Source organism: Erigeron canadensis, chromosome 1 (assembly GCF_010389155.1).
Source record: "Erigeron canadensis isolate Cc75 chromosome 1, C_canadensis_v1, whole genome shotgun sequence".
NCBI lineage: Eukaryota > Viridiplantae > Streptophyta > Magnoliopsida > Asterales > Asteraceae > Erigeron > Erigeron canadensis.
The window spans coordinates 39,129,832-39,153,216 of NC_057761.1; the positions used below are offsets into that span (position 1 = coordinate 39,129,832).

At 32.3% G+C, this 23,385-nt stretch overlaps 1 protein-coding gene across 1 annotated transcript; it reads left to right on the forward strand.

Moving 5' to 3' along the window:
• The first annotated feature begins 8,153 nt into the window (after positions 1–8,153).
• LOC122592062 lies at positions 8,154–9,272 on the forward strand. Its single transcript, XM_043764276.1, has 2 exons — positions 8,154–8,565; positions 8,707–9,272. Exons 1-2 carry the CDS (start codon positions 8,154–8,156, stop codon positions 9,270–9,272), a joined length of 978 nt encoding a protein of 325 aa, XP_043620211.1.
• Positions 9,273–23,385: the final 14,113 nt, after the last annotated feature.

The following is a 23,385-nucleotide window of genomic DNA, read 5'->3' on the forward strand; positions in this document are numbered from 1 at the left end:
TTTGTGATTAATAGAACTAAGAACAATATAATATAATACGAGTATAAAGATAGATAAGAAATATGAGATTTAGGAAGGGAGTAACAGACAATACATATAGAACAAATTTACAAAAGTGGTTTAGGTGGTGGCTTATTGACTTATTCTATGAGTCTAGTATGACAGTATCACATTATATGATGAAGCCTTTATACAAATCAGGATACTTGTTTTCTCAGATTTTAATTTCGGTGTTATACCGATTTGGAGCAATGATTGATCCAAATAATGAAAGGGGTCAGAATCTCGAGATATATATTTGGTCATGGGGATTCGTTATTGTACTTACTTTGCAAATTACTACGCTACTTTACTTCGTAATACAATATAGTATCTACTGTTAATGTTCCTGTTATTAAAGCTAGAGGAAACAGATTACAAGTACATATTTTTGTGGTTGATTTTCGTTAATTTGAATTATCGATGTAACTACACTATAACTTAAAATGTATTTAATCAAGATATGAAATACATATAGTATCATATGTAAAAGAACATTTTATTCTAAGTTTCTAATTGTTAGGAAAAATTCATTCAGGTGATTTGTTAAAATATCATGAATTTTCTCTCACAAAATTGAACATATATATTGAAGTTAATTTTATTTAACGGCTAGACATTGCATCTTTACCTCAAAATTTCTAAATACACGTATGTCAAAGATTTCAAAAAATATTAGAATAAAAAAGGTCAAAGATTAATTTATGTACTCGTACTTTTCTCAAGAGTCATAACCATCACCCATATTGACACATTGAACTTTTTCTTGTCATTGTATTTTACCCCAAATCCATCTATACCTAAATTGAACCAAATTCCCTTATTCTTTCATATAATCTTTCCTTAGTATTTCTTATTTTATTTTTATTAAATTCATTACTAATTCTTCCACCCTTACATGTCTTCTCTAGCCATCTTCTTCAACAACCCTTTTTCTCTAGTATTTCTTTTTCATTTATATCATTGTGAAACTTGCAATTATTATATAATTTCTTTAAATCACCAAAGTTTGTATTTGTGTTCTGGCTTTGACTTGGATGTGTTTGGTTAGATTGTTTAGAAATAAATGAATGAATGGTGCTTAAAAATGACTCTGCCTTAATAAGAAATGAAGAAGAAAAGTGTGGGTCATGATATTTGGAATAACCATAATACAAAGCACACATACATACATACACGTGCATCGTATAGAAACACCATCATGGCATTGACCAAAAGTATATCCATGTTTGATAGTGTCACTTCCCTATCATAATTAACACTTGATACCTCCTATTATTCCAATCACAACAATACATAATAACTATTGTAACTCTGTCGGTTTTAATTAGTTGATTTAGAGTACTTGGGTGTTGATGGGTCGGGTTAATTGAGTTTCGGGTTATTTGGTTCGGGTTATTCGGGTTTTAAAGAATTATAAGTTAACCCGTAACCCAAACCAAATAATATTTGGGTTATTTGGGTTTGGGATGTTTGGGTTCGGATTTTTTGGATCGGGTTTTGGTTAACCCAAATAAAATGTCATTGAATTTACGTGCACTAGTTACGCCATATTGCAACAATATAATTTCAATTTCAAAAATTTGAATAATAGTGATACTTATATAGACTAAGTTCTTTATTTTCAAATGTGTTGAAACACTTTTGATTATGCGTTTTTTGAATTCTTGAATGAAAAAATGATAATATTATTAGAATAAAAGTCATAGACAAACAAGTAAATTACAAACTATATAAAAATATAGAAACTACTGATATTAAATAAACAAATTTTGACAATATATAACTCTTTTTATATTCATATTTTTATCATTTTTTATTAGTGTATTTTTTAACATCCATTATTATTTAACTTTACACGTTTTTGATTTTGTTTATAAATGAAAATTTAATATTCAAATAATATATACTTTAAACAAATTTAATGTGTTATATTAGTGTATATATATATAAACGCATCTTATTTGGATTATTTGGGTTGACCCAAACTATAACATTTTCACCCACAACCCAAACCGATTAAGCTTTGGGTTATTTGGGTTAACCCAAATGACGACCCACAAACCAAATAACCCAACCCGTATCACCCAAACCCATTCGGGTTGGGTCGGGTTATTTGGGTTTGGTTATTTTCAACACCCCTAATTTAGAGTAGTTATTTTTGGTAACAAAAGCTCGAATATATGATGTTAGTTAGAATTATTGATCAAAACTCCAATAACATTTTATGCCACAAACGCTAAAAATATTTACCATATTCACATATTGTGTTTTAGAAGAAAAAAAATTAAAAAAAAACTTTATAATAATTAGTAGTACTAAAATAATGCATACATTTGCTTGATCAGCGTTTAATTTAAATCACACTATATATTTATGTTCGTGAAATTCAGTTAATTTTACGAGACTGTTTGGAATTGATTGATGCATTAATATTTATTGAGCCGAATCTCACTCACTCATTGTAACGGGTGGCGTGTTGATGGCCGGATTTTATTGGCTTTGTTTAATGTGATCAAGTATATATATATCATGTGTTTTGTACTAGCTAGCTAGCTCCTATAGTCATACGAATCGTGTACAGAAGGTACGATGAGTGTCGGCAATTGAGTTGAAATGAATTTATTAGCGATAAGAACAAAAGGACTGTTGTTGTCATAGAAGCATATATATCAACATCAACCGGCGGGACTCTTCTTAATTGTTTGGTCATGATCGTGAGCAAAAATAAGCTAATATTGGCTTTAAATAGGACCGCTCCTAGTTTGGCCCTTTCATCCTTTTGTCTAGGTGCATTTGCTACTGATTGTGATTTTACATTGTCAATATATCAAATGATGATATATTTGAATGAATTGAATTATGTATCGTGAAGGTAGTTGTCGAACATGACTTGCTTTAAATATGTTATAGCTTTACGTGAAATTTTATATGTAGGTCTCCTTTATAGGGACAAATAATTCTCTTACTATCACATGCTATAAATCTGTTATCGTGTAGCTTGGTGTGGATAGCTAATTACTAGATCTCTAATAAAGTTCTAACTAGTACTTTGATAATTGATATAATTAAAGGTAATTAAGATCGAATAGATAATAAGTTGCCTGTGTTGATCAATTCTTAATAAGCTAACACTGATAGGTTAGGAATATATGTGTCTACATAATCATTCAATAAAATCGCAGAAGAAAGACACCATGACTTGATTGAGGTCGAGTTCGCATTTAGGGTGTGCTCTTAATTAGGATGAGAGTTAGGTGACACGGATAAAACCACGAGAGTTTTGAGAGAACTTTGATTGTTGATTGTTTTTATGGTGTTAAGCCTGTAATGTCCTCTATGTATAGCACACCCATATTCATCAAATAAATACTTGTTAATTATTCAAAGATAATAAGGTCATTGATCTTTATTAATTAAATAAATGATTATAAATACCTATTGTGGTATTAGATTTCGCCCCATGCTTTTTTTCTTAATTGTTTTTTGGGAAACCTTTTTTGAGTTGTGTTTGTGTGGAGAAAATAGGAGAAAGAGGTGGGGCGGGGTCTTGATACATTTTCAAGATTTGTTTTTTTTAACTAGCACGGTACCCGCGCAATGCGGCGGTGTTGTGGCGGCGAGGATGTGGTGGTGGGGGTCACTGTTGGTGGTGGAGGCGGCGTCGAATGGTGCAGATAAGTGATGTAAAGATAATTGATAAAAGATTAATGGAGATATATTGGATAAATGACTGATATTGTAATTTAATCTTTAATGGTATTTTAGATAATTTCTCCATAACTTTTAAAGAGAATGTTGTTTTATTTATTAAATAATATAAAAGTATAGATTAGGTGTATAGGAGAATTAAGATTAAGAAATAAGAGTATTTTAGGTATAAAAAAATGCTGAATTTCCTAAAATAGAAAAAGTCAATATGTTTTATAAGGGTTTATAGATTTAGTAAAATATTTAACAAAAGAAGTAAGAAATAAGTATGAATAAAGTATGTTATGTAATCATATACTTATCAAATTATTAAAAAAAAAAAAAACATAATATGACGTTGTTGATTTAATAATAAGAAAAAATATATATGAAAAAGAAATTTGAGTTTGGTAAACCCTTGGTATTATATATTATTAGCATGAGGATAAGTTAGGATATGTAGATATGAGTATATCTTAAGTTATGTATTTGTAAATTTAAGTTAAGAATGAAATACTATAACATCCCAAGCTAGGCTGGGAATCTGGGATACTACCGAAAACATTTAGTATAAGCATGAGAAATATCGTAGAGCAACAACTAAATACATAAAAGGGGTTTAGTGAACCCAAAACAAGTTAATTCAAGTGCAAAATGCAGAAGGAGCAAGTAACCATCAAATGTTTACAAAACAATATCAAAAGATGGCAATCGATCTTAAGCATAATACAAAAGTAGAGCAAATGAATCATAAAAGGGGTTTAGTGAACCCAAAACAAGTTAATTCAAGTGCAAAAAGCAGAAGGAGCAAGTAACCATCAAATGTTTACAAAACAATATCAAAAGATGGCAATCGATCTTAAGCATAATGCAAAAGTAGAGCAAATGAATCATTGATTCATGTAAGTCCAAGCCCGGGCTCAGAGCAAGCAATCAATCATGCATCACGTCCTTGGTTCACTTGATTACCTGAAAAGTGTACTAAACAAGTCAACACTAGGTTGGTGAGTTCGTAGTAATGGTTCACAAGGAACCATCGATAACAATCACAAAATAACCAAAGTAAAGGCAAGAAATCACTTACGAGTAGCATTTAAGTGTAGTCACACACTCACACGTCAATTAAATCAATGATTACACGAAATAATGTAAATGAAATGTGAATGTGTGTAATAAGTATGCACATGTGATGTCAAATCAAGATATGTGTCATATGTGTCTCATAACACCATCAACGTAACGATACTCACGATGTCGTCGACTCAACCAACGTGGCATCTCAAAATCATCGGTCATGCACCAAATCATCGAGTGTGGCCAATACTCGGCATCGAGTACGGCCAATACTCGGCATCGAGTACTTGGAAGTACCCGGCTCCCCAATGGAGCGACAAGCGTTTCAACAATAGGAGTCAAGTATCACAATACTTGAAATGTGTGACGTCTCATCAAGTGTAACAATGTGTAATTAGTGTCCATCTCAATCACAAGTTTGATATCCATCGGATCCACCAAGACCACAATGCACATACACTTTGATATGTCCATTTATATATGCATTCCATATCATTTCTAAGTCGTTTTAAGCTTAATATCGTGTTAATTACATATATATAGATGCTTTGATGGTATTGTTAGTGATTTCAGGCTTAGAGCAAGTAAAATGGTTAGAAATGGCATTTGGAAGGTTAAAAGATGCATAAGGATGGTTCTTGGACAAGTTCGTGTGAATACCGAATGAAGAATTCAAGTTTTGTGGAATATGATGCTTTATGCGGCGCATGAAATTATGGAATTTTGGTCAGAAAGTTGGGAGAAATCGAGCTAAAGTGTGTATGCAGTGCATAGAAGTGGCATGCGACGCATAACGGGCAATGAAGAATTTTGGGATAAGTTTATGCGGCGCACAGATCCTTTGTGCGGTGCATATCGGGGTGCTTCAGATTTGGAAACTAAGTTTGTGCAGCGCACAAACTAGGTCGGCAGAAAACCCTTTGAGATTTCACTATAAATACAAAGCTAAAACCCCACCATTCAATATACTTTCACTTCCAGTCGATTTTAGGGTTCTTTGAGGCAATATTCAATATCTTTCTCGCCCTTCAAGATCTAAGGGTTGCTCGAGAGTTTCAAGGCATTTCAACATCGATTTCTTTAGCTTTTCATTGTCTTTCACACTTTGGTACAAGATGTTTACTCTTTCTTTTGCTATTTGTGATTTATTTATGATTATGTCTAGCTAAATACTTCATCATCCACTAATATGAAGTGACACAATGAATAATGGTTGCATAATCTTTTGAATTCAAGTTGATTGTTAAACGTTTTGTTGAGATCTTAATTTTTTGAGTTCTTGTGCTCTTATCTATTGATTTGTTGATAATGTATGAATGATTTAGAGGTATCTAAGTTTAGGAATACATTGTTCTAGTTGACTGGGTACAATTGATAGGTGTTAACTTGTGGTAACAAGATAATAAACAACAATAGATAATATAATTCAAAGTGTTCACGGTTTGGTAAAATCGATAGACAAGATTGTTTACAATAACAGTATAAATTCGTCAGTTTAGTAGGTCTTTATAGGGAAGGTGGTAACTGGATCTTAGGGATTGACCAATTGGTTAATGGGTCGGATAGGGTAATAAGCTAGGAGCGCTACTAGTGAATTATTTGTCAAACCTCGTTATAAAATCAACATAATTGAGTTGGTTTTAACTTAAATGCAACCTAAATAAGTTGTGGCATGGAGTCGAAGTGGATGATCTTTTAATTATTCTTGATATAAGACAATTCTCTTTTCGTTTTAATACCTCGGAATTACTAATTTCTTCAATCAACTAACTTTTCAAAAATCCAATATGACAGGAGTTTTTAAATTCCAGCCCTTTTTCTAAACTACTTAAAACTCGTCTGCTCTTATTAGTCTTTGTGGTTCGACTCGGACTTACTTTGAAGTTATATTGCATACGGATCGGTCCACTACCCGATTGTGTGTAGTATTCAGTTACGAAGTATTTCTTGATTTTAATTTAGGGAAAAATCCATAAAAAGGTAACTTTTTTACATAAAATTCCTAATAAGGGGAACCTATTTAGGTTTCGTCCATTAAAAGGATTTCATTTTTAAAAAGTTCTCAATAAAGGTAATGTCGTTAGTTTGTATCGTTAGTCACCCGTTAAGTTTCACATCATCATGCCACGTCATCAAAATATTCATGTGGATCTGACATGGCAATCTGATAAACACTTACCCTAAAAAAAACACTTTTTTCCTTTTCGTTCTTTTTTATTCCCGATCCAATAACAAGCACCTCTATTAATTATCATGAACATCAACAACCTTACAAATATAAAAGATATAGTATATGTTTTATAGTTACAATTACGATTCACGTAGTCCATCTCACTTTCAATCATAAACTCAAATCCAAAATATAAAATCAACAATCCAAACTTTAAGGTTCGAACATTCTTAATATGAAATCAACAACTAGTCTATCTCGCTTTCAAACATGAACTCATATTACCTCGTAATTTTTGGCCACTGTCGCACCATCACAAACAGATCTCACCTTGCCGGAAAGCCCGGCGGTTGGGTATACAGTAGATTTGGAACATATTGATGGATGGATATCTTGCCACGATATTTAGCTTATATTCTTTAATTTGGCGGTTGTTGTAATAGTCGAATCTTGGTGACAGTGGTGGTGGTGGCGATGGCAGATGCTTGTGGTGGCCGGACAAGTCATTATGAATAATTTGAGACTGAGATTCGATTTTGGTTGGTTTGATTTCTTATACTTATATTACAAAAAGAATTTAACAGAATGATGGATTGATGATGAATTTAGGGTGGAGGGAGCCGAAAGAGAGATGGGAGAGAGATGGAGGCGAGATGGAGGGAGTTGGGCGAGCTTCAGATGCCGATGAGAGGAGATGAGCGCGAGCTGGGTTGAGCGAGATGGGTTCTCGCAGGGAGTTGGAGACGAGAGGGGCAAAGGTGTAAGTTTTTCAAACGGTCATGTGACCGTTGGAGGACCTATGGTGTTAAAAAAGATGCTCCAGGGACCATTTGTGTTAAGTCTGGAAAACTTTTTTTTTTTAATTTGTATATAAAGGGTCGAACCTATTATACCATAATCACAACCAAACACCATTTTTACTCTATATTTCTCATTTCAAACACAAATATTAACATATTTTCATCATATGGATCCATTATCTTCATCATCTTCATCATCATCGTCGTCTGAAGAAATTTCTTCGGCTTCCGAATTTTCAATTCCTTTGCCGTTTCCAAATTTATCCACGGGTAGTAGCCTACCTTTTTTGCAAAGTGTTCTTGACGTGGTTGAAGACGACACGGCAAGCTCAACCAAAACCCGCGCCTACATCGAGCGGTTTCGGGAACGAGCTCACGAAATGCTTATGCGTGACTACTTTGTTGAAAACCCAAAGTTTGGCCCGGTTTGGTTTCGTGAAAGATTTCGAATGAGTCAAAGGTTGTTTTTGAAGATTGTTACTGATATTGAGCAACGGTTCGTTTACTTTCAACAGCGTCTAGATCGGTCGGGGAGAAAGAGTTTAGCTGCCATACAAAAATGCACATCCGCGGTGGAACAACTCGGAACGGGCAACCCTCCAGATAACTTTGATGACTACTTGTGCATGGCAGCAAGAACTTCTCATGAAAGTCTTGATCATTTTTGCAGCGCGGTCATCAAGTTATATCGTGACGAGTACTTACGTAGGCCGACTAGTCATGATGTTGCCCGGTTGTACGAAGCGCATGAATGGAGACACAAGATTCCGGGAATGTTAGGAAGTCTTGATTGTACGCATTTTGTTTGGAGAAATTGTGCTAAAGCGTTGAAGGGACAATACTAGAGAGGTGATCATCCATACCCAACAGTTACGCTTGAAGCCGTTGCTTCTCAAGACTTGTGGATTTGGAATGCTTTTTTTGGTTCTCCAGGGTCGCTCAACGATATCAATGTCTTGAATCAATCGACTTTGTATATGAGGGAGCGAAATTCGACGGCTCCTAACTCGTCTTTTACCGTAAACGACCGTCGTTACAAACGGGGATACTATCTTACCGATGGAATCTATCATAGGTGGGAGACTCATGTCAAGGCAATGCCATATCCGACTGAAACAAATGACAAGAAGTTCAAGAAAGTTCAAGAATCGGCAAGAAAGGATGTAGAGCGAGCGTTTGGTGTTTTGAAAGGAAAATGGAGGATTTTGAGTCGGCCAATGCGAGCGATGACGGTCGACAAGATTACTAACATTGTGCGCGCGTGTATTATATTGCACAACATGATTATAAAGGATGATGGAAGGGCAATATCACCAGTTCGTATTGCGGATAGGGGAGTTCAAGTGGTTTATAACCACGATGCAGTGGATGAGATAGAAGATGAAGAAGTTCATCATCATCTTCGATATGATCTTACGGAACACGTTGGGAGACTAAATTTATCCCATCTCGACGACCCAGCGGCTCAACCAACGCCGATTTCCGATTTATTTATTTAGTTTTTTTTATTCGTAATAAAATGTATGTGTTTTTATTTTATTTTATGTTTTGTATCTTTAAATTTTTAATATCTAAATGAAATGTATGTGTTATTTTTTTCTTTATTTATTACTCATTTAAACTTTCAAAAACACAATACACACTCCATATTAATTTCTAAAATGTCATTTTATTTTTTTAAAAAGTACATTACAACATAATTAAAACTACTTAAACCATCATACACTAATTTAAAAGTACTTAACATTACAATATAATTTAAAAACATAAGAACATAATTTAGAAACATTACAACATATTAAACACTCATTTTTTTTGTTCGTAAACAGTTTCGGCATTTATGATCAAATGGTTTAAGTTGATGACCGCATCAGCAAGTTCTTCCATAGCACTTTCAATCTTGTCGATCTTACCCTGCAAATAAGTAAAGTATTGACACTCAAGATTAGTACAATGTCCGGTTTGTATATAATCAATTTTTTTTACACCATTGCCTCTTCGCCTTTAGTTTTCGACCAACGGCAACAAGTTCCTCTTTGAACATTCGATGGTTGAGGATATCAGCCATGATACTGTCATTCACTTGATCGATAGTCATTGGTGGTTTTCGGTTAGGGGCATTTGATGAAGAAGCCATTTCAGATATATAGAAGTTTGAGTTTTGATCTGAAATCTTTTATAAGGTCCCAGTATTTATAGGTAGACTACAAAGACGCTACTCCAACGTTCAAAATTCAAAATATTTACACCATTAGTCCCTCTAACGTTTACGTTTGAATTCGAAATATTTACACTTTCAGTCCCTTAAAAGACCAAAATTCAAAAACATTTACACTTATAGTCCATGAACGGATACCTGGATTGTCACTCTATAAATAGAAACTTAGAGCATAGTTTAGATTCATCAACAACTCTAAATTTCATTCTTCTACAAAGTTACTCACTCATTCTAACCAAATGGCGTCCTCATCATCAAAAAACAATGTTCACCGACCTCATCTAACCGAAGATGAGATGAAAATACGAATCATGGCCGATATCAAAAAGGACACCCTCCTTCAAACTGATCTCTCCAGGGTCCTGGGTTACCTATGGAAGAAAAGATGACAATGCAAGCAACATGTTGCTATTATAGAAGCACCAAGCCGCAAGGTCTCGAAGCACGAAGAGACATATTCTTTGTTTCTGCAGGATGAGATCAAGAGGGTCAAGGTGGTGATCGATGATGTTTTTCAAGCGGGTCACACGTTGGGTGACCAATGCACTTGGGCCGAATCGTACCACGACAATTGCGAGGAAGACAAAACAACGGATGAAGTCAAATGCTCGCAACACGACAAGTGGTGGCTCGACGAACGCGTCTACCGTGGATTAGGAAATATGTCAATCAACGATGATGACGTTGGTTAATTAGATAACAATTGTGTCTATTGATTGTACCCAACCATTAACCCGTTAACTCTTATTAACTATTAATTACTTTCTACCGTACTCGTCATAGAAACAATCGCTTCTAACCAAGCAATCAAAATAACTTCTACACAACCTAGTTACCACTAAGATCATGCAAAAACTATTCGCAATTAAGAGTTAAATAACAAAGAATTAATAAGCTAAGATTACGACACAACGTTAAATCAAATCAACTTGAGTTCAAAAGATTTATGCAACCATTATTCAATGTATCACTTCATCTCAGTGGATGATGAATTATTTAGCTACTCATAATCAAAACAAAGCACAAAGAGTAAAAATATAGAAGAACATATTGTACCAATGTGTAGAAAACAAGTAAACGCTAAGAAAATCGACAACCGAATGCCTTGAAGCTCACGAACAACCCTTAGACCTTGATGGACGAAAAAGCTGCTGAGAATAGCCCCAAAGAACCCTAAAATCGACTAGAAGTGATTGTTTCTCGAATGGGAGGGCTATGGTCTTGTATTTATAGTGAAAAATCAAAAACCCTTCAGCCGATCTCTTTTATGCGTCGCACATATCACCAATGCGCCGCGCAAAACCAAGAGTTTCCAAGTTTCAGACTTTCCTTAGCCCGTTATGCGCCGCACAACCACAATCGCCAAATTCCCTGTCTAAATTCTCACTTTTTTGTGCGCCGCATGCTCATCTCGTGCGCCGCACAAGCCTCCAACTTTCGTAAAACTTGTATTTTTCAACTCGTCTTCACTCGTACTCGTCCAAGAATCATCCTAATGCATCTTTTATCCTTCTAAAAGCTATTTCTAGCCAATGTACCTGTTCTAAGCCTGAAATCACTAACAATACCATCAAAGCATCGAATATACATATAATTTGCACATAATTAAGCTTAAAACGACTTAGAAACGATATGGGAATATGCATATAAATGGACATATCAGCTCCCCCCCCCCCTTAGGGTTCATATGCTTTTTAGGGGAAATAATAATGTTATTAAATTGCCATAGTTTCTGGAAGTTCACCATGAAAACTATTGTTGTTTGATGTAACCATTGCAATGAAGAACCCATTGAAGAGATTGTTCTCAAGAACCAGGGTCTCGATACTCTAGCATAATATGCATTCAAAAGATCTGCTAACCATTTTGTTTGATTGGATGGGAGGTTTGTCAAGACACCTGTAAAAACATATATGTATATTCATTTTCACTAAAAGTCAAACTCCATGTAAACAATTTTTAGTGGCATGGCACGCTGACGTGGAACTTAACGAAAGATTGACGAGAAAAACTAACAACATTCCCTTTATTGCGAAATGTTTAGAAATGTGATCCTTTTAATAGACGAAAACTAAATAGGTTCCCCTTATTAGGAATTTTATGTAAAAATGTTACCTTTTTATGGATTTTTTCCCTTTAATTTAACTAGATTTTCACATATCACACTTCATGCAACTCTTTAAAGGTATCATCGTTTTCCATGTAGTACAACTATCATAATTACATCATATAATCAAAATCAAATGCATAAACAACCAAACAATAAGTCAAAGAGTCAATTGAAACAATCAATCAAGTATGTGTACCCTTTTCAGCTTGAATTCAATCAAGTAGGGAGCTACGGAACTCACCATGATTGGCAATAGTAAGCTAAGATCGAGTTAGAATTGAGTTAAAGACGTTCAACAACTGCCACGTTTCCACAACCTATCAATGTATGTCACAATACAATCAATATCAACTCTAAAATCCTAGACAATTAAGGTCTAGTTAGTTTAGGTCACGCCAAAATCCCACAAACGCCTCAACGGTTTTCCAAGACAAGAACAAAAGTACTTTAACCCAACATTTTTAGATATTGAGAAAGATTCATCCCAAATGAATGATACCATGAGAAAGTAACTCTCATACGATTCCAACGATAGGTCATATGTTAAGATTGGACTTACGGTTTAAAAGTTATGTACGTTTAAAAACTGACGCGAAAAAGACTTACAATCATGGCGCGACCAGAACAACCCAATCACGGTGTGAGGGCTCGGCATCACGGTGTGAGAAATGTTTCTGACCCACTTATCTGCTTAAGACTGAATTTTCACAGCGTGAGACCCCCTTTCACGGCGTGATACGACCCAGATTAACCCAAACACGACCCAAACTCAACTATAACACCATTTAGGACCTTGAAATGAAATTCCAAAGCTTCAAAACATATTTTTATGCATAAACCAACATATTTTAACGTCACTAAACACAACCCACATCACAATCTTGTCTCAAAACATTAAATCCATCATCAAATTCTTACAAATCAACCTAAAACCCTAATAAAACCCTAATTTACTCTCAAATCCGTTTTTAACTCGATTTGTGACCCGAAAACACTTAGATACAACTAGAAACATGTTAACAAACATAAAATGGTGAATATGAAATGAGTTTAACTTACCAAGACCTTCACTAAGTGTTCAAGCCCAAATTTGACCCGATTGGGAAGAAATCTTGCACTTGGAGAACTCAAATTTTGATATGTTGTTTCAATAATGATGATGATGATTAATCTAACTTGAATCTTGCTTGAGAGTGAATTAAATGCTAGAAATTTCAGAGAAAGGGTGGGAGAGAAGAGTGTGTGTGTGTGTGTTTAATTAGAGAGAGAAAGTGAAATGAGTAAATGAATGGATGGATAAGGTGGTGTAAGGGTTTGGGTAAGGTTGGGACGAATAATGGGTTTGGGTTGAACTGGCCATGGGTAGTTCATTTTAGTTTCTAGTCAAACTAAGCATCGTCAATCATCGTATTACACATTAAGTCGGCCCAAATGACCTCATCTAGTATATAACACGTTAATAAGTCTCAAAACGGATCACATTACATTACTAACTATATTGTTAGTCAATTTATACGTAAAGTCAATCGGTCAAAAGTCACGAGTGTTACAAATATTATATAAGAACACAATAAACTATAAATGTAATTAACAAGATGCTCGCATGTACAATTGTACAACCACAACACACCGTTTTGTCTTTTTTGTATTTTAAGTATAAGTTTGTCCCTCATCTAAGTAATTAGTGCCAAATACTTATACTTAATACAAAATATAACACACGCATCAGCATCATATATTTCGAACTACATTGTAACGATAATTTAGAAGAACCAATCCCATGTAATTAACTATGCAATTGCATCCTACCCTATCCTAAATAAATAAACCAATGATGTCAAACTCATTGGGGTACCACCAAGTAAGTGCATATCTTGATCAAGATTAAAATTCTAACCCCACTTACTTTTTGACTCATTTTTTGGCTCCACTACTTTAATAGCAGAGAAAGGGTACATTTGATATAGAAATTTTACGTAATGGGAGATGCACAGAGGTAAAGCTTAAAGTAAATTGACAAGGAATAAAGGCCAATACCTTTGCCAATATATTGCTATGTCTTAAATGGCATGAATTTAATTGTTTCTTATGGGGGAGGCTATTGAGAAGAGACTAATTTTAAACCTTAGGAGGTGTTTGGTACAATAGAATCATTGAGAATGGAAATGTAATAGAGAATGAAAATAATGGGGAAGAGAATGAATATATGAAAAGAGAATATATTCGGTTGTTTGGTAATAACAGAGAATGAACATAAAAAAAATATAAATAAAATAAATAAAATTAATTAAAAAAATATCAAAAAAATATACCTAACTTAATAATTTTATACTTTAAGAAATATATATAAATAAGACATACTTCATGAACAAAAAAAAAATACAAACCATTTCCATTCTCTCCAATTTATAAAGAATGGAGAGAATGGAAACCATTTTCACTTTTTTCTTTCCCTTTCCATTCTCTAATACAACCAAACTAGAGAAGTCATTCTCATTCTCATTCCTTTTCTCTTCTTTTCATTTCACTCTACCAAACAGCCCCTTAGTACTTTTATTAGACTTCATTTACATTTACATATGTCCAAAGTAGTTTATTTTGATGAGGGGCACTAGGGGAACATATCTCAATCATTTTGTCATGACCTTGTAGATAGGTAATTTGAGTTCTTTCAAAAAGAATCTTGGACCCAAATATTTTTCTACAATTCAAGGTTTTAACTTTTAAAGTCAATATACAGACTTGTGAAAAAACTTTTTACCATAATGAAATGAGAGCAAAATATGGCCTAAGTTCATGTAAGTCAAGATGATAGATTTCGAAACATCCACTACAAATAATATTGTACTTGTTTACACTTTTAGTTAGCGTGAACAAACTAAAAAATTTGTCACGTTTTTTGTATGTAAAAATATAGAGAATTAAAAGTGTATAGAAATTAATTCACACTTAAAGTTATGATATTCTAAATGTTCACACTTTTTAGTGTAACCTTTCATATTTAATTTGTCACACCACATTTGTCCACACTAACTAAATATGTGGCGTGTAGCCGTGAACAAATATGATGTGACAAATTAGATATGAAAATCTATACTAAGAAGTATAAACTTTTAGAATACCATAGTTTTTTGTGTGCATTAATTTATACATACTTTTAGTTCTCCATATTTTTACACACATAAAAGCGTGACAAATTTTTAAATTTATTCATGTTAACTAAAAGTGTGAACAAATGAAATATAATTTGTAGTGATCCCCGCTGTTATGCACATGATCTGAACTCCTATTCCGGTATGGTTTAGCCTTATAGGTATAATGATGTATTGTTTGATATCAATCAGTTGTAGATTAGATTTATAAGTTGCTGTTAAATCTTAAATAACAAGATTATATCCACTTTCAACCATGGTTGCAACATTTTGAAAGCTAGTTAAGCTAATATACCATTTTAAATTTAGGATTATCCAGATCTCGTTGCATAGTTAGAAGAGGTATAACTCTCGTTAGCAACACTGATGGAGAAGTTAAGACGATTTAAATATACTCCACAAATAATACTCATATGAATATTCTGTCTGCCCGAGTTAATTTGCATATATATAAAGTTATATTAAAATAAAATAAAACTCAATTAATTAACAAGCGCTAGTATTAAAATTTTAAACCCATGAATAGTGATACTAATTTTTAACCGCAAAAGTGGGATTAGACCTTATGTACAAGGATGTAGTTGATATTTTGCATCGGCTTCTTTTATTGGCAACAATCGGCTCTTTGGCTTTTTTTCACCCTCTCAATTGGCAACAAATTGGCAAGTAGCTAGGATTTGCTCTTTTGGCAAGGAATATCCGCAATATTTGGCCAATTATAGTGAACATTGGGAGCGTGTATTGGCTCTTGTTGGACCATAACTTTTTTTTTTGGTGTAATTATTTTTTGGTAAACTTTGGCTCTTTGGCTCCATTGCACTCTTTCCATTGGCAAAAAGTGGCTCTTTTTGACACTTTAATTGGGAGATAACATGACATGTTTCTATTGGCCCATTTCCTGGCCAAAAGTTGTCAATTTGCCACAAATGTCAACTGCACCCTTGCCTCTTATAAGAGATATCACAGATCGAATTTTATTAGATATTATGTTGAAATTAGTAAGAGAGAATTTTAAAAACAGTCATGTAATATATATACTTCTATACTACTATATAAAAGTTATAACTACGTATTGAAAGTTTAGAAAATATGAAACATGCGAATTGACCAAACTACCCTTAATGAATTAATCACCACCATCCCTTAATATTAAATTATACCATTAGGAATCACTTATATTATAAAATATGCAAATTGACCAAACTACCATTAATGAATTAATCACAACCATCCCTTAATATTAAATTATATCATTATGAGTCACTTATATCATAAAATATTTTTACTATCCTCTATATAATATAAAACATTTTTACATCAATTACCTACATCATTTGACATCGTCACCGCCATCACCATTCGTTGCCGACATCACACCACCAATCCACCATCATCATTGGTTTGTCGCATTACGCATGTGTCATGCTCGTCCAGTTAAATCAACATCTAAGTTAAAAGACATGTCTCCTCTAAATGATCTAAAAAAAATCATCGTTTTACCATATTAACCTTTTGTTGTTGTCCATTAAAACAAGATACACATATGCATCAATAATAATTGTTGCCGCACTATGACACCATTCGATCAATCACACCTTTCTTCCATCCACTTTCTTATTATCACATCATTTCATTGTAAACACATTTGTACTTGACTAATGCGTACTATACGTACCCCATGAGGCCATGATTCTTGTCATGCTTCTTACTATTTACTTGTTCATGCACTGCTTCACACTCCTTTTATTTCACGGGCCAAAACCTTCAATTTCTTACATGCAATTTGTTAATTGTACGTACTTATTTATACAACTGTTGAGCTACTTGTATGAGCACATAAAGTCATATATATCATAAGAAAAAAAAAGGTCTATTGATTGTTATAACTAAAATGAAAAACTGAAAATACATGGAATACTTTCATCTAACTAATTTGCAATATTTGGTGTAAACTTTTGAAATAAAATTGTACATCGTAATGAAATTATTTGTTATCTCTTTCAAGTTTCAAGGGTTTTGAATAAAGTAAAGTCCTAAAAAGGTCAATCCTTCCCTTCATGTTTAACTATGTGAGATGTTTGCTCCTTTAAATGACTACAAAGAAACTTTAGACCACAAACTTCTATTGTTATAACTACTTGCAAAGAGAACATTTTGAAAAAGATATTATTAATTAAATCATATATATACATTTTGTTTTCTTCATGAAAAGGATAATTTGGCTCACCATACATATAAGTGACGCTAAACCAATTCGTGTGGCATGGATTGTTATAGCTAGGGGGAAATAAAGGAGATGAAGAATATTGATCGACCTTAATTTCTTTTGGTTTCCATAGCCGAAAAATAAAATATACAAAGAAAACCAAACAAATGATGTGATCAAGACTAGCAATAAAATAAAATTTTGATAGATCAATCGAATAACTTTTGATAAAGGAAAAGAAAAGTAAATCAATGGCTTGTCATTTTGGCACCTACGTATATTGTTTCTTTCGGCTTCTTTAAGCAAATAAAGAATATGTTCTTATTTTAGTGACTGCCCATTTTGAACTTTGGATGCCTCAAATCTCTACCTATGCTTTTCACTCGTTTTCGTTTTTTTCTTTAACTAAGATAATCTTAGTAAAATATGAATGGAGTAAATAATTTCTTTTGGTAGCATCTGATAACTTTTTATATGGTGATTTTCACACATAGGTTCAAGCTTTAATAATTTTAATAGTAGATCTCAACACTGTTTACAACAAAATAATTTAGATATCGGAAATTGGAAACTGATATCAATTTGGGATCGACCAACCCGGCCTACTAATTTGTAATTCAATCTAATAAATGCATGTAGCTAGATTCTGATTTACATGTGCATTAGTTAATTTAAATGTAATATGAATATAATGTATATTGTAAACGCAAATGTTTTCTTTAAATAACTTTGGTGAGCAAGCTAATTAGCTAAAGCTAGCCACTGGATCGAATAATGTCAATTGTCATTATTTGCTATTGATCCGAAAATTGTCATCTATTATCTATTATTAGCATTATAAAAAGGATGATCTTGTATAATTGGGCACAGAATTCAAACTTGTAACATAGAAGTCACACGTTTTAGGGGAAAGATATATGTTATGTTTGAACAACCCGCATTTTGGGATTTTATAGAATAAAGACACATGTTTAAGGGTCTCCTTAATTATAATCATTATTTTTTTGTTTCCTAGCCACCAAAAACTTTATACACATCTAATAGTTTCTAGTAAGACAAATAAACTAGACTAGTTAAGGAAAACTTACCAATGGTAAAAACAAATGTTAATCTTGAAACGAACTTCATACCACAAGAATACCGAATCAAGAGATCATGAGCATAATTCATTTAGCTTAACCACGAACCTTAGCGTGTGGATTTTGGCCCATAACCAGTTGGTCATGCGTTCAAGTCTTCTTTGGACATCGTGGTAACACATTTTACCCCCAAAAAAATTAGACTGTGTTATTTGGGGGGAAAAAGTTTAATCACCAACTTTAATGGGTCACGTAAAAAATTATGACAAGTAAATATGTAATACATTGTAATTTTTTTAATATATACATTTACGAAAGAGTTCTAATAATTAAGATAGGAGAAGGGAAGAGGAGACCCTATGCAATGGATGAGTGAGTCAGTTTTGAGTAGAGGATTTTTGTTGTGTTGTATAGAGATGAGTGTGAGAGTTAAATACATGGCTGACACTTCACTGAATTCTGAAAACTCACCAAATTAAGGGTCTGACCTCAAGTTAACCATTTGTGGTGAAATACACATTTTGTTCTTTGTTTTCATGTCGAATAGATCGACCTCAACCACACTTTCTGTCACAACAATTGTACACTTACTGTTACATATCACAAACACTCATACATCAATATTCTTTTATTGTCTCTTTTTTTGGTTTGTAGGCTGATTTTTTGTATTCATTCAATATAAAATAATACACTATAAGTGTCGATCGATGAGAAAATAGTAACTATTCAATAATACTGTTTTTATTCTCAAAGATGTCAAAAAATATTTGTAAAAGTTTATATTACTCTTCGTGATGATGGTTGAAAGGCACATATGCTGGTTATCAGAATGAAGTCAAACATTCGACTTCATTCTCGTATCCTTTTAACCATAGTGTTACGTAATTTTACCACTCGTAGGACCAGCCAATGAGAGCCGTCAAATGACCCCCCGTTACCTGTTTTGTTCATCATTAATATATTACAATTTCTATTTTAATTTTGGTTACTATTCATTTTATACAATTTATATTATGTGATTAAGAATAAGAATTTTAGACATTTTTAGTAAGTTCGATTCCGACTGCCTACCAGTACTTGACAAATTAAAAATTGTAACCAAAACTTAGTCCAAACGTAGGCCCTTATAATAGATAGTATTGGGTCGTCCGAGGCCTTGCAATTTACTAAGTTATGGACCATGGGTTTTAAGCCCATCATTAATTGTTTTAAGCCCGTCCGAGGTTGTTTGTTTGTTTTTTTTTTTTTTGGTAGAAGACTTTAAGCCCGGTAAATTCTACTTTCAATAGGTTGAAAGTTATGTAAAAGCTGATTCTTGAGTCGATTTGTAAAAGTGCTTCGCGGTTTTACGCTAAACCAAATATCTCAATCCTGTTTTAGTCTATTTTAGACCAATCCAATGGACGGATAGTCTAAGAATATATAAATCTTATAATAATTGTGAAATAAAAAGTGTATAACCAATATCACAACTTAATAAATACGAAAGCTAAAGAAGAAATATATGAAAATTAACTCCATATAAATATTGATTCCAGTTTACCATTTTTTTTTCAACTTTAGTTGAAAAGAGAACAAAAAGTGTATGATCAATATCACAACTTAATCAATACGAAAGTTAAAAAAGAAACATATGAAAATTAACTTTATATAAATATTGATTCTAGTTTATCCCTTTTTTTCCAAATTTAGTTAAATAAACAGAATAGGCCAAGAATAAGATTGGGCATTCTTTTCCTTTTATTTTGTATGCTGTAGTCTGTAAACAGAGGATTTTTTATAAGATTTTTTTATATTATACTTTAAAAGAGTTTGTATTATAAACTAAAAAAGAATATTAATAACTGTAATATCAAAACATGGTAAAATAGATGAAAACAATACATAAACTCAAATGAAGTGGAGTTTTTAGAATAAAAAATCTGTTTACACTATTATCTAAAAAGATAGAGGTAGTATTACGTACGTAGGAAGGTATATTTTTATTAAAGGTAGGATTTTTTATTAATAAATATTAAATAAATAGAAAATTAATAAAGAAGAAAGTATTAGACTAAAAGAAGGGGATTAGGGGTGTCAAGTGTACCCCCAACCCCCTTTTTTAGTTATATTATAGATATATATATATATATATATAATACTTCGGTAAGAACACTCTTAAAATAAGAACGGTGATAACACTTAAAAACATCATTTTGATGTATTAAAAGTCCATAAAACTAACATAGTGTAAAACTAATTATCATTATTTAAGTGTTTAACAACACATTGATTCGTCAAAATCAAAAAAATCACATTTTTTGTTTTGTCCATCCATCTTGGATGCATATTCATCAAAATGATACATCTAACAAAAAACGTGATTTTTTCGATTTTGATTGATCAATTTGTTGTTAAACACTTAGATAAAAATAATTACTTATATACTATGTTAGTTTTTTGGACTTTTAATGCATCAAAATGTAGTTTTTAAGTGTTCTTACCGTCTTCTTATTTTAAAACTGTTCTTATTTGATTATATATATATATATATATATAACTTTTTCTTCATTATAATGTTTATTTATGCTTATTTTGAAACAAGAAAATGTTAGAAAAGTATGAAATGTAAAGTTATTGCAAAAAGTTATTTGAGAAGTTACTAGTTTGTTTATTTATGAGTTTATTTATTGTTCGATTGATCAAATAATGATTTTTTTTTTTTTTGAATAACATGATTGATCAAATAAACGTATGCAACTTGTAGAGGGTACTTGCACACACCTGCTTCATTTCATGTGGTGTGTCATATCTACGTATTTGACCAGCTGTATATATTACTATAAAAAGACTAAGGATATGACCTTTCAAAATCTTATTTATGTATTATTGGTCCAATTTTTAGTATATGATAATGATGTTTCAGTGATATAGATGTAAGTTACATAAATGCCCAATTATCGTGCCGAATGATATCATATACATTGAAATAAAAGTAAAGTTTTTGTTTCATAGCACAAAAACAAATCATGATGCAAAAAACATATGATATATATTCGACCTTATCTTATTAATTTGTCTGGGTCTATATTTGTGTTCATATTTGTCATTTCTTTTTGTTAGTAGATTTGTTAAATTTTTTTTTTAATCTTCAGATGTGTAATTTGTTGTTTGTGCTCATTGAATTTCTATACTTATGTTCATTTATCGTGTTTGGTTTGAAGATTTGATATGTGACTAGCTGATGGTAGCCGGAGGTGGTGTTTGAGGTGTTTGAATTGAAGGTGGTGGCATTCTCTTTTATTTTTATTAAGAAATGGTTGTATTTATCAAAATCCAACGTGTGTTTGTATACAGAGATTTTGGGCTATGATTAAAAATGATGAATTATGTTCTGAATGGGTTACATCAAGAAAAATTGTTGTTTTTAAAAACTACTAAAAGTATGGGGGGAAATATCCAGTAATACTTTATACTTTACGTATAGAAATTGTTTAAAATCGAAAAAACTTGACTCTTTAGTTTAACGTTAAAATGTAATATTGTTTTTTTTTTTTTTTTGTAATATATTCAACCAATAGGATACCGAGTATTGATGAGCTGGTTTCACGTCTCTTCAAACTAGACGACAACTGGTTCTTCAAAAATGCCAAATCTTTAACCTGCTTTCCGTGTCTTTTCCTCATTTGTCTTTTACCCCATAATTCTATTTATTTCACTTTACATTGCTAGAAAAGTCTAAATTATACAAACAAACAAATATAATGATATACAAAAATTTCTTGACAGTAATACTTCTAAATGTATTTCTATTTTCTATTAGGTGTTAAAACTTTAAATAATGAAAATATATAATATTAAAAAAATTTATGTTTTATAGATTATATAACATTAAAAAAAAAAAAAACATAGTTATATTTATTGAACATTGTATGTTTAAATATCGCTCACCTATTCCAACCAAACTTTTTTGGTATCTCGACCACACCTACTATTTGCAGCGATAGTCATTGCAAATAGTGCGGGCCTCCCTGTCTGTAATAGCAACTCTGACAAAAAATAGCGGGACCCCTGTCAGTAATCGCTACAAATAGTTGGATATGGACAAAAACACCACTATTTGCAGCGATAATCGCTGCAAATAATCTGGTTTAATTACCAAAAGTCTAGTCAAGATACCAACCGTCATAAATATTATACCAGTAGATGTTTTATTTATAAAAAAAATGGGATGTGGGTTACACATGGGAGAACAAAGACAAAACAGCTTCCAGATTTTGATTGCACCAAATCACGTAGATAGAATGGATATCTTAATTAAAAGGATAAAATAAATTATTTAGCATTTATTTTCCTATTTTAAACATTAAATACTACGGAGTATAATGTTTTAAAAAGTGAAAGACTATAGTCAAAAGTTTATGGAATTTATATATAGATCGTCAAATAGTGTAATAAAAAACATGACATATAAGTTTCATTTCTCAATATAAAAATACTCGTATAACTCTTGTTGAACATTTCCCTGTACGTAGTACAATCTCTGAATCTCATCATTCTGATCTTCATTATTCAAACCAACTCAATTTTTAGTTGTTGATTTATTAAATTCTAAAGTACTCGGTCAAGAAAGTCAAGATGCCTATATAGAGAAATTAAAGTTGATTTATAATGCTTTGAGGAGTTGATTCTTCCACGAACTTTTTTTTGCTACACGCAAAATACACAAGCAGTTTATAAGACAATGTAAAACTATATAATGCATTCATTGCCGTTCAAAAAAAAAATATAATGCATTCATAATATATGATTAAAAAAAGATAATGGTATAAGAATCACCTTACTTTAATATATTACACTGGTCAAAC